Source organism: Meles meles, chromosome 8, assembly GCF_922984935.1.
Source record: "Meles meles chromosome 8, mMelMel3.1 paternal haplotype, whole genome shotgun sequence".
Classification (NCBI taxonomy): Eukaryota; Metazoa; Chordata; class Mammalia; order Carnivora; family Mustelidae; genus Meles; species Meles meles.
In genome coordinates this window covers 116,444,591-116,463,557 of record NC_060073.1, presented here as the reverse complement: position 1 = coordinate 116,463,557, position 18,967 = coordinate 116,444,591, and the positions used below count along the sequence as shown (strand labels likewise).

The 18,967-nt window shown below is 40.2% G+C and overlaps 1 protein-coding gene across 12 annotated transcripts in view; it reads left to right on the top strand.

The window, feature by feature from the left end:
• GRIA4 (glutamate ionotropic receptor AMPA type subunit 4) overlaps positions 1–18,967 on the top strand; it is a 391,556-nt gene that overhangs the window by 287,718 nt on the left and 84,871 nt on the right. For all 12 annotated transcript variants that reach the window (XR_006819875.1, XM_046014154.1, XM_046014153.1 and 9 more), the window contains exon 6: positions 6,750–6,803. Coding sequence is in view for 11 of the 12 variants with exons in the window: in XM_046014154.1 (XP_045870110.1) it covers positions 6,750–6,803 (54 nt within the window). In the remaining variant the exon portion in view is untranslated. The remainder of the gene's footprint in view (positions 1–6,749; positions 6,804–18,967) is intronic.

Sequence of the window (18,967 nt, the reverse complement as noted above, 5' to 3'; positions counted from 1 at the left end):
ACCTCTGTGCCTCTTTGCAAATATTTTCAATCACTAAATTAAAATACTATTAAATCAGAATGGATCTTTGCTAAGAGATGGTCATCATTAGCTTGATGAGAATCATCATATTATTCAAGCTCTGTGGACGTAGAATTCTGGAACCACCATAATAGGCCGAGAGAGAAGGATATGCTTGCTGTCCACTGTGCTTTTCTGTAGCTCTTGGCAGTTACCATGATGAGATGAGTTCTACATCCGCATTCAAATCACATCACTTATAGGGCCTTCAGTGTAGAGAGGTGTATACCAAGTGATCTACCATCTTTGTTCTGAAGGGATGAAATTGGGTGTTTTGGGGTGGTTGTTTTTTTTTAACACTGGAATATAATCGAAGAAAGAGACCAGTACTAAGAATGGTTGTCCTTAAGATATATAAAGACAGAATGAAAGGGAAGATCATATGTTGGGAATAAAAAGAAGGTATTAAATAAAGATACCGATTCATTCCTATTTCCCTATATAAGAGGTTTAACCTTTGCCGCCAAATTTAGATATCCAAATAAAAGCATGGTGTTTTATGCAACTTGAGTCTTTGACTATAGACAGTGGTTAGGGATTCAGAATATGATGTATGTGTGTTGCATTATAGGGATGAAAAGTTTGGCACAGTTAGCCAACAAAAGTGTTTTGTACCCTTATTAATTTTCCTGCCACATTCATCATTTTTTTTATTTGTAGACTGTCTTAGTTTGGTTTCTGCAGAAGCAGACCTCAAGACAAAGATTTATGTGTAGTCAGTCAGTTTGGGAGGTAAAGAACACACTGGAAGGGCAGTGGAAAAATTCAGTCAATTAAGGGTGCATTTATCTCGAAAATTACCACGTGGGTAACGGAGGCTTAATCTCATTTGAAATTAATGTAAATTACTGGAAGATTATTATAAATGTCACTTGAAATTAGTGTAAATAGAACACACATGTCACAATCCTCTCTCTGGCAAGGGCGTTGGAATATTTGTGCACCGGCTCCTGTCGGTCACTGTGGGAGGAAGGCATCCACTCCCTGGCACTTCTGACCTGACCTCCTGCCCCTCCCCACCATGAGCAAAGTGAGCTCCGGGACCAGAGCAGACCCTAGAGTCACAGAACTCCAGGTGCCAGGCATTACAGCAGCATGTGCTGAACCGGTCAGAGAAGAGCCTTAGTGGGTGGCCAGTCGTGTCTCTGACAGTCACTGATGGTGCAGACAAAGGACTTGATGCCTGAGAAGGCCTCTACCTCTTCTACTTCTAGTACATCTTCTAGTACCTCTTCTGCTGGAAGTCAGCAGTCGCGCTGGGCACTTCCACGGAAGGATCACACCACTGCTTTGAGAGGCAGCCATGCCTCTCATGGGCAGTGCTCTTCCTCTCCCTTTTCCCTAAAAATGAGTTTGTCCTAATTAGAAAGTTTCATAATTTCTACCATCTCCAAGTGTATGTGTGTGAGGACCCCCTTTCACTTAAAACATCTGATGAGCGCTGTCCTTCCATCTTCCCCCTGAATCTCTTCTCACACCAAGTAGCCTCATTCCTTTTCTTCTGGGGTTCTTTATTTTCCTCTCTCTGTCTGTGAATCACACCCCCAGAAGGAAAAGTCCTGCTGTTTTCTTAGGAGGCTGTAACTCTGTAACTCAGCAATCTGTTTGCAAAAGCCCTTTGCCTTATATTTTTCTTTTGGTTAAACTGAGGTAAACTAATTCAACAAACTAAACAAGCTAAAGCTTGAGTTTTTATCTATAATAAAATATTTTGAAGCATCCTGAAAAATCAACATTCGAGGGACATCTGGGGGGTTGGGGTTTCTGTAGATGCAAAGGACTGGGGAGAGTGACAGGATGTCTCCAGCATTTACTGGGCTTTGTGTCCCCAGCACCACCAAACGCTGGCCTGCTGTGCTCCTGTCCCAGAATTCTCTGGAATGTGGTAACAGGCAGGAGAGGAACTTCCAGCTGACTTATAAAATCAAAGTAAAAGGAAAACCAAAATCATTCATATTTGGGTGTGCTGTGGCAGGCCTCTAGCTTGAGGACAGTTCAATGTCATGATAATGGTTTTGTAATAGTAGTTCGAGGTAATACACAGCAGCCCTCCTCTGGAAAGACCCCCGAATGCTTTATAAACCATCGGTATGTAAAGGATTCACGTAAAATTGGATTGTGGGTTAAAGGCCAAACTCTCATCATTCACAAGCCTCAAAATGATCTTAATACACTGTGTTTGTGGCATTTATATGCTAACTTCTGTATTCATCCACTCAGTCAATATTTAACATCTGTTCTGCCTTTCAAATTACCTTGTTCTCCCAGCTGAATGATACCACTTCTTAAAATCCATGGCATTCCCTTTACGTTACTCTGCATTTCAGTTATTTCTGTGTGAGGCTTATCGCCTTAAGAGATTAATTAAACACCCTTATAGCAGCAGCACTAGCTTACTTATGTCTATAAGCCTTGAATCTCCTTACCCTAAATTTATACATAGGACACATTTATTCAACTCAGTTTATTTAAAGGTGAGGCCAAAGTGGGAAAGTCTCTTGGATTCATTCTTCCTTAATTTTAGTAGAAGAGTAAAGATTTAGAAGTCACAGTCGTAGAGATTAGGCCGTAATTTGTTAATAAAACAGTGCAGTGGCTGCATCTGGCATTTACCTTATTAGTGCACGGAGGCCTGATTTTAGAATTGAATCATTTGACTAACACCATAGAGATTTCTAAGCATCTGTTTGTTTCCTGAAAAACAAACAAGAAAAAATAATCAAAGGAATCAATTAGTCCCTTTTCTTAAGCGTTTTATTCTTGGAAAAATGGGCTCCTTGGAAAGTATATGATCTGTGGAACTTGTATATCCTTCCTCACCCGTTCTTTAGAACTCTGAATGGACACTTAATCATCATTCTTTGTCCATTTGCATCCTCTGTTTTTTTTTTCTTTTTTGAAGATGAAAAGAATGGAGATGCAGAGTCTCCACTCCAACATTTTTCTGTCTTATGAAAGGCCGTAATTAATTATTGCAACCAAGGCCTCATCGTAGACATGTTTCCCCCTTAACAACTAGCCCAAACCCGCTTGTCCATCACTGTGGGAGGGCTGCTGGGTGTGGGGGGCATCCATTCCCTGGCACTTCTGAGCTGGCCTCCCGCCCCTCCCCACCATAAGCAAAGTGGGCTTTGGGGACCAGAGGAGACCCTAATGTCATGGGACTCTCTGGGTGCCGGCCGTTACAGCTGCATGTGCTGAACCGATCAGAGAAAGGCCTTGGGGGGCGGCCAGTCCTGTCTCTGACAGTCAGTGGTGCTGCAGACATACCCATGCTGTAATATATCCTTGTGTCTTTCACATCACTGTTTATTTTCCCTCTTTATAAAGAAGAACATCAGAAATACAGAGACACAAGGTTTGGCCTGCTTCCAAAATCAAGTCACTCAGATGTGTTGGTTTTGAGTTTCTTGTTTGGTTGGGTGTTTGTTTGGGGTGGGGTTGTTTTCTGTTTTGTTTTGTTTTTACACATGAGACAGTCTGCACTTGGGTTGAGATGATGATGGCCAAGTCAAACCATACCCGCAACACTGTTTCACACAACCACAAAAAAATAATAATAATATATTATTTAGCTTAACCAAACAGCACTGCGGTTGCAGGACACTTCCCTATAGAGTATTAGAGTATCCACTGGATTTTTGTTGATGTTGTTCACAAAGAAACTTCCATCTAGTGTCATATGCTTGCAGAAGGCCCAAGACCTGGCCTTAACCTCTGACCCGTTGTGGTCAGAGGCTGCGAGAACCTCACAGCAGTTTCTGCAGCACCTTTGTTTGTCCCCAGCAAGGATCTGGCTCAGCAAAAATGGTCATCTCTCTGGCCTCCCCAGCCCCGTGAATAAATCATCTGCTCACTGCTCCCCGAGGCCCCCGGTTCCCATCATGCCAGTGCACACCAAGCTCAGCAGGGCCTTTTCTGCCAGGACTTTGTCACTTTCGCTTGTTTTATAAGTCTTCATCCCTTGAAAACTTCTTACATAAGGTTGAACTTGTAGGCCATCAAGAACGGATGGTTGTTTCCTTGTGGAGGCACCGAGGGCAGAAATTCTACTGGTCCCACATCTTTTTAACATTTACAAGAGTTAGCTCTTCACAGTGTTTTTAGAAGAAGGGAGGGGGTATGGACTGCAGCCATGGAGAAAGCACACACTGAGAGCCTTGCGAGACAAGAGGTGGGCTGAGTGTGGGGGCTTGGGGAGAGTGAGGAGGCTGACCCCGTCACGCTGGAGAAGGTTGCAGTGAATGCTCAAGAGAGAAGCCCTGAACTGTCCGAGGGCGGCAGTCCCTGCTGAGGTCCCATAGAGGGAGCTCTGGCCACTTCACCACAGTGTGACCTGAGTACCAGCCATCAAGTGTTCCTTAATAATTATCTTTTGCACAAGCTCCACCTGAGATTCCCAGAGAATTCCAGGGCTCTGGCCTCCTCAGCCTGGGCTAAATCAATCAGGTTTGGTTTACCCGGTATAAAGACTAGTTACAGTTTCTTTCCTGGACTTTCTTTGCAATCCCATCTAACATGGCTTGTCCTCGTCTGTATGGTGAGACTGTCGAGGGCTGTTCAGTTTTAGATTAAGTGTGGACTAGATGAATCAGGCAAGAGGAAAGCTGGAGACATGCTGTGTAAAACATTGCACATGCAAAGGAAAGCTTCCTGGAGAGTAAAGAACATTTCAGGAGCCAAGAAGGACTCTGGGGGTGACTGCACCCATATAAACTACCAGATTGGACAGCCTGACTCAGGGGCTAATGGTCACCCAAGAACAGGAACTTTGGGCGCAACCAAGGCAGTAAGTTCAACCAGATCCGATTGAAAGCCACACTCTTGAAGGGTGATACCGCAGTCAGGAAGAGGACTAGAAGACCACCTGCTACCTGGACCAGGGATCAGCTGAGTGTGTTCCGCCGGGGCCGGGCTCCGTGTGGCGGTGCAGATACATCCTATGAGAAGTGGTCATCACCACCTTCTGTAGGCAGACTGTAAATTGAATTTAATTTGTACCACACACTGTGAGGTGGGAATCAGTGACAGCAACATTGCAGTACCTGTTAGAGGCAAACACAGATATCTTTTTTTTTAATTAATTTATTTATTTTTTCAGTGTAACAGTATTCATTGTTTTTGCACAACACCCAGTGCTCCATGCAATACGTGCCCTCCCTATTACCCACCACCTGTTCCCCCAAACCACCCCCCCCCCGCCCCTTCAGAACCCTCAGGTCAAACACATATCTTTGAAGGGATGTTTTTAGGGATGTGGGTGGAGAATTTCCCAGAATTGTTGAAGGGAAATCTTCATACTCAGGAAACACAACAAATCCCAAATAATATAAAAAATACTAAGGTAAAAATCCAAACTCCATTGTAGTGAAACCGCAGAGCCATCACGATAAGGGAAGGTCTTAGCTGTGACCAGAAAACAATGATGAGATGAGCAGACGCTCATTTCACCAGTGGCCTTGTGTGCAAAGCTCTCTTTTTGAGCACATTTTGTATTTTCTGGATTTTTAAAGGGTTTTCCTTTATTTTATACGCAAGTCACCTATTTACAAAGAATTATTTTTAGAGGATATTAAAATGCTGAAAACAATTTAATTTTTTTCTTTGGTGATTGAAATACACGAAACTCATACATACTCATACATCTCCCTTTGAGGAACCAGTGAAGTTACCACACTGCTCACTGGTATCTGTCATTAGATTTTCTCTCATTGAAGAAATTGTCGATTTTATAGAAAATAAGAGTTTTAACTTCTAATGCAATTTTATTTCTGTGATAGAAATTTCTGAATTTCTAATTCCCAAAACATTCCTTAAAACATTCTTAGAAAAAAATTAATGAATCGGGGTGCCTGGGTGGCTCAGTGGGTTAAAGCCTCTGCCTTCTGCTCAGGTCATGATCCCAGCGTCCTGGGATCAAGCCCCACATCCGGCTCTCTGCTCAGCAGGGAGCCTGCTTCCTCCTCTCTGTCTGCCTGCCTTTCTGCCTACTTGTGATCTCTGTCTGTCAAATAAATAAATAAAATCTTTTAAAAAAATTAATGAATCTAACAGAAAAAGTCTCGATGATGTTTTGTCTTTATTCTTTTGATTATAATAAAATACTGCTCTATTCATATGCAGGTGGGAATTAACTAAGTACTCTAGTTTCAGAAGCATCTAAACCCAGGTACTTTGCCCACAGAAACCTTGCTTGCTGCTCAGGACAAAAGTCCAATCTACTCATAGAAAATCATTCTTAACAGTGGAAGACACCTAACAGCATATCATACGTTTCTATAAATTACCAACAAATTAAGGATGTCTATATTCTTTGGACCAAAATAATTTTAAGTTTCTTATGTTAGTGTATGTTCTTTTTTAGAATATATATATGAACTATCAGTTTGTTTCATAACCATATCCTCCTCTTCGAGGGAATTACAGTGTAGTTTTTTGAACAAGGTTTACTGATTGAAGGATCATTTATACAGCATGATTGAAATTAGAATGTTGGGGTTTTTTTTTTTACTTGAATCACTTAATTTTTAAGGTGGCTTAGGAATTTCTTCTAATTACAAGGAAAAGTGTAACATTTTTCTCATCATGTTTCCACATGGAATTAGGCTAAACTAGCTAAGATTCTATTTTTAAATATATTCTTCAGTAAAGTTAAATTGGTTTTCTCTTGTTTCCTTCCATTTTCACAGATTGTGAGTGTTGGGAAGCATGTAAAAGGCTACCATTACATCATTGCAAACTTGGTAAGAGCTCTCTATTTTCTGTTATTCAGAAGAATTGCTCAGACGTTCCAGATTATTTTAACTGTGCCTTAAAATAACATTTCAGTAAATGAATAAATCACAGTACTTACTAAGCTTTTTATAACCCCTAGGATAATATTTTTGGTACGGTGGTCATTGTATTTCTAATGTGCAATGCAGTGTATGTTGATGCGGACTACCTTGACATCTGCCAAAGGGACCTTTAAAGTGACTATGACATTTGCTTTACTACGATACCACCTGGCAAATTGAATAATGGTCTTTCCTCTATAAAGGATAAATGTACCACTCTATGGATCAAGACTGCCAATTCTTGGGATATCACAAGGATGATGGAACTGATGACCCATCTCCTCTGATTTTTAGAAAAGCAGGATTGAAATGGCTATTAAGGAAGTCTTGATTGCAAGTAATGCATATTTTTTAAATTGTGTCAGCCTTTCATGTATATAGATGGTTATTAAGCAAAATACATACATTAGTACAAAATCCTGAAAGACCTAAGACAACTCCTTTTAGATTTCTTGCCAAGGCTCACCAAGTTATTTCTTGTAAACTGTGCAGTGTAGAGGGAACGTGAGCTATGCAGAAGACCATTCTCCTTGCTTCATTAGAAGGCCATCAGCCCCAAGGGCTTGATCTCAGATGTGGTTTATTTTAGAGAAGTTAAGAATGTTTTCTCCTTTTTCTCTTTTCCTATCACATATTTCTTTGGTGAGGATCTTTTGCTTAAAACAGGAAAAGAACCAAAAGCTGCAAAAAAGATTCAGATTTATCCATTCCCCTCCTGTAGTGAGTGGGCCATCACCCTCTGAGGCTGGAATTTTTAGTGGATGGATCCCACTGTGGAATTGAGATATTAAAATTCAACAATAGACTGTCAAATTCTTATGGTAAAAGATTACCATAAGTTACCGTCAGTAACTTGTGCATACCTGTGTTATAATATATTGTGTTAATTATGCTTTCTCGACTTACTCATTTATCTCTAAATAACTGTGATTTCCAAAACCAGAATGAATTTTGTTTCATTGGGCCAATCAATAGCTTTTTCTTGGGAACTATTGCATAGGGTTCCCGAATAGGAAGTAAATCCATTATCAAAAGAAAGATTATATTAATATAGTTAATGTTGAAAGACTGAATGATTTCCTCCTAAGATCATGAACAGACAAGGATACCCCCTCATCCTTTATGTTGAACATTGTACTGAAGTCTCTAGCAAGAAAAAGAAATAAAAGGCATTCAGATTGAAAATAAAAGTATTTTGTGAATAGACAATCCTAGGGAATCTAGTAAAAATAAGGAATCTAATAAATAAGTAATCTTAATTACATTCTTAAAGAATCTAATTTAAAAAAATCTAATAGAACTAATAAGTAGATTCAGCAGTGTTTCAGGATCTAAGGTCAGTATAAAAAAAATTCTGCATTTCTATACACTAGCAACTGATATTCTGAGAGTGAGGTTAAGAGAAAAATTCCATTTATAACTCCCAGTTACAATCTACAATTAATGAGAAACTGCTACTTCACCAATTCGGCAGGACCATTCAATTGGAGGAACCTAGAGGTAAGATAGGAAATCCCTGAAATTCCCTTCTCCCCCAGATACACACACAGAGTAGTCCCTCTGAGAGAAATCGAGAAACTAGTTCAGTGACTCCTACACATCAGGCAACTAAGAAAATAATCCACATGAAATGGATAGGAAAGGCTTTAGACACACTCTTCCCATAAAAACTATACTCAGCACAGTACCATACCATCAAGAGGGCATCCCCAACTCCCAGCTTCTCCATGAGCAGCAGAGGATGTGGACCATACATTCAGCACCCTATCACTCAAAAGACAGACCCCCAAAACACCTACCTCTGAAAGCCAATTGGTTATGCACCCACAAGACCCACAGGACTACAGAAACCATTCTTAATGGACTCATGAGCATTCACTGTTAACTATCCCCCACAGGCCTTGTTAGCACAGAGAGAGCAGGCAAAAATGCCCATCTCTAGTCTTTCCCTGAAAGGAAATTGACTACCTACTTTCCAGTCTGCTGTGGAGAGTCCATATGCAAGAGCCTGGCTGCGTGCATTAAGAAGATAGCTATGATTCCCCATGGAGCGCAGGGGAGCTAGTAGGCATTTCTGTCACCTTCTCCCTCTGGCTCACTCCCACTGTAAAACCAGGTCATCAGCCCCTCTCTAAAGGAAGAGTGAACACATGCCTGGTGCCCTGCCCTTTACTGTTGCCACTCAGGGGTGACTGCATCTGATCGCCGATGGAGCTTGCATTCACAAATCCCGCAGGCCTGTAGCTAACAGTGAGGTGGTTCTTACCAGGGATGCGTGAGGGTGCTCACCCAGGTATCCCACAGGGCTCCATGTAGAGGGAACTGGCAAGTCTTTCCCTGAAGCGGGTTTGACTATGTATTTCACAGACTGCTTCCTGAGAGTCAGTCTTACAGTCAGCCTGCATCTAGGTGCTGACTGTGATCCTTCTGGGACACTGTCAGGTCCCTCAACTACTAGGAACCACTAAAAAAATAAGGAAGTCTGTTTGAGTAATCACGTAGATTTAAAAGACAACCAACAGTTTAGCCTGTGCTGATTTGATGAGGCTCATCTTCTACGACACCAGTGGTCAAGACTGGCAAAGCTGTCTGTATTATCTACCTTGTAGAACCCACAGAGGGAATAAGAAAAATGGAAAAAAAAAGGGGGGGGGGGGAAATACATTCCAAACAAAAGAACAAAATAAATCTCTAGAAACAAATCTTAATGAAGTGGAGATAAGTGATTTACACAATAGAGCTCAAAATAACAGTCATAAAGATGCTTGTCAAGGTCAGGAGAGCAAGGCATTAACAAAGTAAGCATTTCAACAAAGAGTTAGGTAGGTATTTTTTTTAATTTATTTTCTCACAGAAATCATGGAGCTAAAGAATATAGTAACTAACTACAAAATTCAGTAGAGGTGTTCAACAGCAGACTAGAATAGGTAGACAGAAAGAGGAACCAACTTGAAGATAAGGCAGTGGAATCTATCCAATCAGAGAAGCAAAAAAGAAAAAAAAATTAAAGGGAAGATAGCTTAAAGGACTTAGAATGCACCATCATGGACCAACGGACATATTATAGGGCTCCCAAAAGGAGAAGAGATAGACAAAGGAACAGAAAGCTTCTTCAAAAAAATAATGGCTAAAAACTTCCCTAATTTGGGGAAAGTCATAAAAGTCCAATTCTAGGAAGACCAAAGAATACAGATAAGCTGCATCTTAAAAGATACACACCAATACACATTACAGTTAAGTTATTCACAAATTAAAGACCAGGAGAGCATCTTAAAGCAGCAAGAGAAAAATAACTTGTTTTTTACAAGGGAACTACCAGAAGACTATCAGGAGAAGCTTTATAAAGCTTGCTTTATAAGCAAGAAGGGTGTGGGATAATATATTCAAAGTACTGATAGGAAAAAAACAGCTAACCGAGAATACTCTACCTGGCAAAGTTTTCCTTGAGAACTGAAGGAGAAATAAAGAATTTTCCAGACAAGAAGAGACTAAAGAGTTGATCATGAGTGCTTTTACAAGAAGTGTTAATGTTTCAAGCTAAAATTAAAGGACATAAATTAGTAACATAAAAATATATGAAAGTATAAAATCCACTGCTAACAGTTAAGTATATAGAAAAATTCAGAAAACCCCAATATTGTCATAGTGGCACGTAAATCACTTCAAAATCTAATATAAAGGTTAAAAAACTAAAATATTAGAAATAATTATAACTACAATAATTTCTTAATATATACACAATGTAAAAGATGTAAATAGTTGCCGTCAAAAACAAAATGGGGAAGAAATGTGTAGAATTACAGAGCCCTTGAATGCATTCAGTTTAGTTGTTACTAGCTTAAAATAGACTGTTGTGACTCTTAAGATGTTTTATTAAAGCCTCATGATAACCACAAAGCAAAAACTTAATAGAAGAAACACAAAATATGAAGAGAAAGGAATCAAAACATACCACCTCAGAAAATTGAATCACAAAAGAAGAGAGCAAGAGAGAGAAAAAGGAGTAAAGGAACTACAAATCAGCTAGAAAACAATTCACAAAATGTCAGTAGTAAATCTGTTCCTACCAGGAAAGGAGGGGCAAGATGGTGGAGAAGTAGGAGACCCTGTTTCAACCGGTCCCCTAAAGTGAGCTGATTATCTACCAGAACACTCTGAACACTCATGAAATCAGCCTGAGATATAGGATTATACTCTTCGGGATCGCTACGGGGGCAGGAGACACCAGTGGAGAGCTACAGTGTACTGGGAACGTCGGACTGATATCGAAGGATAAACAAGGGGGAGGGAGCCACCAAAAGCGACCCACTGCAAAGTAATACCCCAGTGCGAAAGTGCCCTGTGGTTGGGGACCAGCAGTAACTTGGAGTCTGGTTAAAAGCACTCAAAAAGAGCAAAAGGTCTTAAGGGGCAACTGGTGGAATCGGGCGGTCAGGGGCACAGGCCTAAGCGCACGGTCCCAGAATGGCCACCGCCGGCGACCGCCCGTGCCAGAGAGAGTGCGGCAGAGCCGGGGTTGCACAGCTTGCACCACGGCTCGGCTGGGCACACTCCCGCCCCACACATGAGTTGAGTCTGGTGATGGCACCAGCCTGCGCTCCCTAGAACTTTTGCACACTGCGCCAACAGGGTCTTACCCACTCCCTGCCAGGACCTGAGAAAACTCCATGTGGGCTTTAGCCATCGATCTCTAGGACTGGCCAAGTCACCATCCCGTGGTGGCAATCTGAGGTCTGGACCCCAGACTATAGTCCCAGCAAAGGCAAGCCAACCAGAAGCGGGCTCCCTGGACCAATATTGCTCACAGTTTTAGTAGCAGAGACAAGCAGGCGCTTCGGGCAACGCCAGGACGGTGGCTGGGGATGTGCTCTGCCTGTGGGAGTTTGCATGGCTCAACAGAGTTGGCAGAGGGGGAGTCTGTGTGTTCTGGACCACCCAGAGGGGAGCAGACTGAGGCTTCTCTCAGAAGAAGGTCTGGGTGCAGTTTGCTTTCCACTGAACCTCCGAAAGGCTACAAAAAGCCCCCAAAAGGAAAAAAACCTCAAAAGAACAAAAGCCTGAAAAACCAGTTTCCAGAGCCCAGCCCCCTGATGGGGGGTCAGCCAGAGGACTCAACCCAAGCAAGACTGAAAAACAACAAGGCAGGCCCCTCCCCCCAAAAGCCAGCCAGCCAAAAGAACGAGAGGACAACCACCACAGGGTCCCCATAAAGCTGTAAATCTCCAATATCAGGGGAAAACAATATATTAAGCTCCGGGTATTGCCCTAAAACCTGTATATTTCATAGATACAACTTTAATTTTTAATTTTTCTCACTATTCTTGTTCTTTTTAATTTTTTTAACTTACTTACTATTACAACTAGAGGTTTAATACAACATATTCCATAATAACCTTTTAATTTGAACTTTTTGCATACATATACCTGTGTTTTTCTTTTTCTTTTCTTTTTTTTAATATATATATAGATATAAGCTTCAAGGTAATCCTCTTCCCCTAATCAATACCACCCCTATATATAAACCAATTTTAATTTCCCTTTTTCTCTGGAAAGTTCAGTCCTTTAACAAAGATATCAAGATACAACTAGGAAGAACTGAAATAACCTTCCTCATTCCACATGGAACCTTCCACATGGTGGATTTATAACCACCCTCCCATCTTTGTCCTCTGTCACTGTTTCTGTATATTTGTTTTTGTTCTGGTATTATGTAAATCTTATCCTTGGGGTCATTTTGACTTTTTTTTTCCTTGCCATTTACTTTTGTCAGTCTTTTTGTTTGTCCATTTTTTTTGTATACCTTATAAATCTTATCTTTGGGGCCCGTTCTGGCTGGGTTTTTGTTTTGTTTTGTTTTTTGTTTTTTGTTTTTTCCCTGTCTCTTTCTCTCTCTTTTTTTTTCTTTTTTCTCTTTTTGGTGGTGACTTCCAATTGCTCAGAAGCATTCCAGGGTGCACTTGCCTGGATCGTGGTTGATATATTCAGCTGCACATCCCCTCAATCACCTCTCACCAAAATGACCAGGAGGAGGAACACCCAACAGAGGAAAATTTCAGAGATTGTGCCCTCTTCATCAGAGCTGTTGGGTATGGACATAAACATTATGTTGGAAAGGGAATTCAGAGTAACAATTATCCAGGCAATGGCTAGGTTGGAGAAAACCATTAGTGACAGCATGGAATCAAATAGAGCAGAAGTGAAAGCTGCCCGGGAAGAAGTTAAAAATGCTACCAATGAGATCCAATCTAATCTAAATACTCTAACAGCTAGGGTAACCAAGGCAGAATATAGAATTAGTGATCTAGATGACAAACTGATAGAGAAAAAGGATCAGGTGGAGGCCTGGAACAAAAAGCTTAGAAGCCATAAGCAGAATTAGGGAAATAAATGACACCATGAAAAGTTCCAACATCATAATTATTGGGATCCCTGAGGGGGAGGAGAAAGAAAGAAGATTAGAAGATACAGTTGAACAAATTCTCAATGAAAATTTTCCCAATCTGAGGAATGGAACCAGCATTCGTGTCCTAGAGGTAGAAAAAACATCCCTCAAGATCAATGAATCTAGAAAGACCTCAAGGCACTTGATTGTGAGACTGACAAATCATAATTTTAGACAAGAGCTTTTTTTTTTTTTAATATTTTATTTACTTATTTGAGAGGTAGAGAGAGACAATGAAAGAGAGAGAGCACAAGAGGAGAGAGGTCATCGGCAGAAGCAGACTTCCCGCTGAGCAGGGAGCCCGATGTGGGATTCGATCCCAGGACTCCAGGATCATGACCTGAGCCGAAGGCAGTTGCTTAAGCAACTGAGCCACCCAGGCACCCTTAGACAAGAGCTTTTGAGAGCAACTAGGGGGAGGATATTCCTTATGTACAGAGGAAGGTCCATCGGCATAACGTCAGACCTGTCCACAGAAACCTGGCAAGTCAGAAAGGGCTGGCAAGACATATTCAGGGCACTACATGAGAAGAACATGCAGCCAAGAATTCTTTTTCCAGCAAGGCTGACATGCATTGAGAGATAAAGAGCTTCCAAGAGTGACAAAGGTTAAAAGAGTATGTGACCACCAAGCTGGCAATACAAGAAATACTAAGGGGTTTCTATAAAGGAAGAAAGAATCCAAGAGTGTCATAGAACAGAAAATTACAGAAACAATCTGTAGAAACAAGGACTTCATAGGCAACATGATGTCAAAAAAACGTATCTTTCCATAATCACTCTCAATATGAACAGCCTAAACACTCCCATAAAAAGGCACAGAATTGCAGATTGGATGAAATGACAGGACCCATCCTTAAGTTGTCTACAAGAGACCCATTTGGAACGTTAGGATACATCCAGACTGAAAGTTAAGGAATGGAGAAGCATCTTTCATGCCACTGGGCCTGAAAAGAAAGCTGGGGTAGCAGTTCTCATATCAGATAAATTAGATTTTAAACTAAAGGCTGTTGTCAGATAAAGAAGGACACTACATCATTCTTAAAGGGTCTCTCCACTAAGAAGATCTAACAATTGTAAATATTTATGCCCCTAATATGGGAGCAGTCAACTACAACTGTTAATGAAGATAAAGAGTCATATTGATATGAATACATTAACAGTAGGGGATCTTAACACAGCGCTCTCAGTAATACATCATCCAAGCAGAAAATAAAGAAACAGGAGCATTGAATGACACATTGGACCAGATGGACCTCATAGATATATACAGAACATGCCACCCTAAGACAACAGAATACTTACTCTTCTCGAGCACACATGGATCTTTCTCCAGAATAGACCACATAGTAGGTCACAAATCAGGGCCCAACCAGTACCAAAAGACTGAGATTATTCCCTGTATATTCTCAGACCACAATGCTTTGAAACTGGAACTCAGTCACAAGAAAGAGTTTGGAAGGAATTCAAACACTTGGAAGCTAAAGACCAACCTGCTTAAGAATGTTTGGATCATCCAGGAAATCAAAGAAGAACTTAAACAATTAATGGAAACCAATGAATGAAGACACTTCAGTCCAAAACCTATGGGGGGGAAATACATAGCCTCCCTCAAAATACAAATACAAGCCTCCCTCAAAAAAATTGAAAAATCCAGAATACACCAGCTCTCTTTACACCTTAAAGAACTGGAGAATCAACAACAATTTAAGCCAACCCCACACACAAGAAGGGAAATAATCAAGATTAGAGCAGAGATCAGTGAGATAGAAACTAGAGATACAGTAGACCACATCAACGAAACTAGAAGCTGGTTTTTTGAAAGAATAAGATCGATAAACCATTGGCCAAATGAATCCAAAAGAAAAGAGAGAGGACCCAAATTAATAAAATTATGAATGAAAAGGGAGAGATCATGACTAACACCAAGGAAACAGTCATCAGAAATTATTATCAACAGCTATATGCCAATAAGTTAAGCAACCTAGACAAAATGGATACATTCCTGGAAACATATAAACTTCCAAAACTGAATCAGGAAGAAATTGACAATCTGAATAGACCGATATCTAGTAATGAGATTGAAGCAGTGATCAAAAACCTCCCAAAAAACAAGAGCCCAGGACCTGATGGATTCCTTGGATACATTCCTGGAAACATATAAACTTCCAAAACTGAATCAGGAAGAAATTGACAATCTGAATAGACCGATATCTAGTAATGAGATTGAAGCAGTGATCAAAAACCTCCCAAAAAACAAGAGCCCAGGACCTGATGGATTCCTTGGATACATTCCTGGAAACATATAAACTTCCAAAACTGAATCAGGAAGAAATTGACAATCTGAATAGACCGATATCTAGTAATGAGATTGAAGCAGTGATCAAAAACCTCCCAAAAAACAAGAGCCCAGGACCTGATGGATTCCTTGGAGAATTCTAGCAAACATTCAAAGAAGAAATAATACCCATTTTCCTGAAGCTATTTCAAAAAATAGAAACAGAAGGAAAACTTCTAGATTCTTTTTATGAAGCCAGTATTACCCTGATCCCCAAACCAGGCAAAGACCCTACCAAAAGAGAGAATTTCAGACCAATATGCCTGATGAGATCCCAAGATTCTCAACAAGATCCCAGCTAACAGGATCCAACAGTACATTAAAAAGATTATCCACCATGACCAGGTGGGATTTATCCATGGGATGCAAGGGTAGTTCAACATTTGCAAATCAATCAGTGTAATAGAACAAATAAATAAGAGAGAAGAACCACATGGTTCTCTCAATTAATGCAGAAAAAGCGTTTGACAAGATACAGCATCCATTCCTGATTAAAACCTTTCAATGTGTAAGGATAGAAGGAGCATTCCTGAACTTCATAAAATCTATCTATGGAAAATCCACAGTGAATATCATCCTCAATGGGGAAAAGCTGACAGCTTTCCCTTAGAGATCAGGAACACACCAAGGATGTCCACTCTCACCACTGTTGTCCAACATAAAACTAGAAGTCCCGGCAACAGCAATCAGACAACAAAAAGAAATAAAAGGTACTCAAATTGGCAAAGAAGTAAAACTCTCTCTCTTCACAGATGACATGATATTTTATATGGAAAACCCAAAAGACTCCACCCCCAAACTACTAGAACTCATACAGCAATTCAGTAAGTGGCATAATACAAAATCAGTGTACAGAAATCAGTGGCTTTCTTATACACTAACAATGAAAATACAGAAAGGCAAATTAGAGAATCGATTCCATTTACTATAGCACCAAGAACCATAAGATACCTGGGCATAAACCTAACCAAAGAGGTAAAGGATCTATACTCAAGGAACTACAGAACACTCATGAAAGAAATTGAAGAAGACACAAAAAGATGGAAGACCGTTCCATGCTCTTGGATCGGAAGAATAAACATTGTTAAAATGTCTATACTGCCTAGAGCAATCTATACTTTTAATGCCATTCCGATCAAAATTCCATCAGCATTTTTCAAAGAGCTGGAACAAACAATCCTAAAATTTTGTATGGAACCAGAAGAGACCCCAAATTGCTAAGGAAATGTTGAAAAAGAAAAAACTGGGGGCATCACATGCCTGATTTCAAGCTTTACTGCAAAGTTGCGATCATCAAGACAGCTCAGTACTGGTACAAAAACAGACACATAGGCCAGTGTAACAGGGTAGAGATACCAGAAATGGACCCTCAACTCTACGGTCAAATAATCTTTGACAAAGCAGGAAAAAATATCCAGTGGAAGAAAGACAGTCTCTTCAGTAAATGGTGCTAGGAAAATTGGACAGATATGTATAGAAGAATGATACTCGACCATTCTCTTACATCATACACAAAGATCAACTTGAAATAGATAAAAGACCTCAACTTGAGGCAGTAATCTATCAGAATCCTAGAGGAGAACATAGGCAGTAACCTCTTCGACATCGGCCACAGCAACTTCTTTCAAGACCTGTCTCCAAAGGCAAAAGAAACAAAAGCTAAAATGAATTTTTGGGACACATCAAGATCAAAAGCTTCTGCACGCAAAAGAAACAGTCAGTGAAACAGAGAGGCAACCCACGGAATGGGAGAAGATATTCGCAAGTGGCACTACAGGCAAAGGGCTGATATCCAAGATCTATAAAGAACTCAAACTCAACACACACCAAACAGATAATCACATCAAAAAATGGGCAACAGACATGAACAGACACTTCTCCAAAGAAGACATAAAAATGGCTAACAGACAGAAAAAATGTTCATCATCATTAGCTGTCAGGAAGATTGAAATCAAAACCACATTGGGACATCGCCTTACACCAGTTAGAATGGCCAAAATCAACAAGACAAGAAACAACAATTGTTGGAGAGGATGTGGAGAAAGGGGAACCCTCTTACACTCTTGCTGAATGAATGCAAGTTGGTGCAGCCACTTTGGAAAACAGTGTGGAGCTTCCTTAAGAAATTAAAAATAGAGCTACCCTATGACCCTGCAATTGCACTATTGGGTACTTACCCCAAAGATACAGAGGCACTGAACAGAAATGTATCCCATATGTATGTACCCCAATGTTCATAGCAGCAATGGGCACAATCACCAACCTGTGGAAAGAGCCAAGATGCCCTTCAACAGACAAATGGATAAAGAAGATATAGTCCATATATACAATGGAGTATTATGCTTCCATCAGAAAGGATGAATACCCACTTTTGTTTCAACATGGACAGGGCTAGAAGAGATTATGCTGAGTGAAATAAGTGAAACAAGCAGAGAGAGTCAGTTATCATATGGTTCACTTACTTGTGAAGCATAAGGAATAACATGGAGGACATCGGGTGATGGAGAGGCAAAGTGAGTTGGGGGACATTGGAGGGGAAGACACACCATGAGAGATTGTGGACTCTGAGAAACAAACTGAGGGTTTTGGAAGGATGGGGAGTTGGGGGATGGGTAAGTCAGGTGGTGGGTATTAAGGAGGGCATGGATTGCATGGAGCACTGGGTGTGGTGCGTAAACAATGAATTTAGGAACACTGAAAATAAAATAAAATTTTAAAAAATCTATTCTACCAACAGCTGTTTAAATGTAAATGGACTATATTCTCCAATCAGAAGACAGAATGGCTGAATGAATTTTAAAAAGAAGGAAAGAAAGAGAAAAAAAAAAAAAAGAAAGAAAAAGAAAAGACCTAACTCTGTTCTGCCTACAGAGACTCATTTCCGCTTTAAGTATACAATCAGACTGAAAGTGAAAGAAGGGAAGAAAGACCATGCAAATGGAAACTGAGGAAGGAAGGAATAGTTATGGTTATATCAGACAAATTGACTTGAAGTCAGAAGCTGTAACAAAAGCTGAAGAATATCATTTTTAATGATAAAGGAGTTAATTCATCAATAAAATACAACATTTGTAAATACTTTTGCACTCAACAGCAGAACACCTAAATATATAATAAAGCAAATATCAACAAATCTGAAAACAGAAATAGCAACCCAGAAATAGGGAGTTTCAATATGCCATTTTCTTCTTTTTTTTTAATTAAATTCAAGTTAGTTAACATATAATGTATTACTAGTCTCAGGGTAGGCTTTAGTGATTTATCAATTGCGTATAACACCCAGTGCTCATT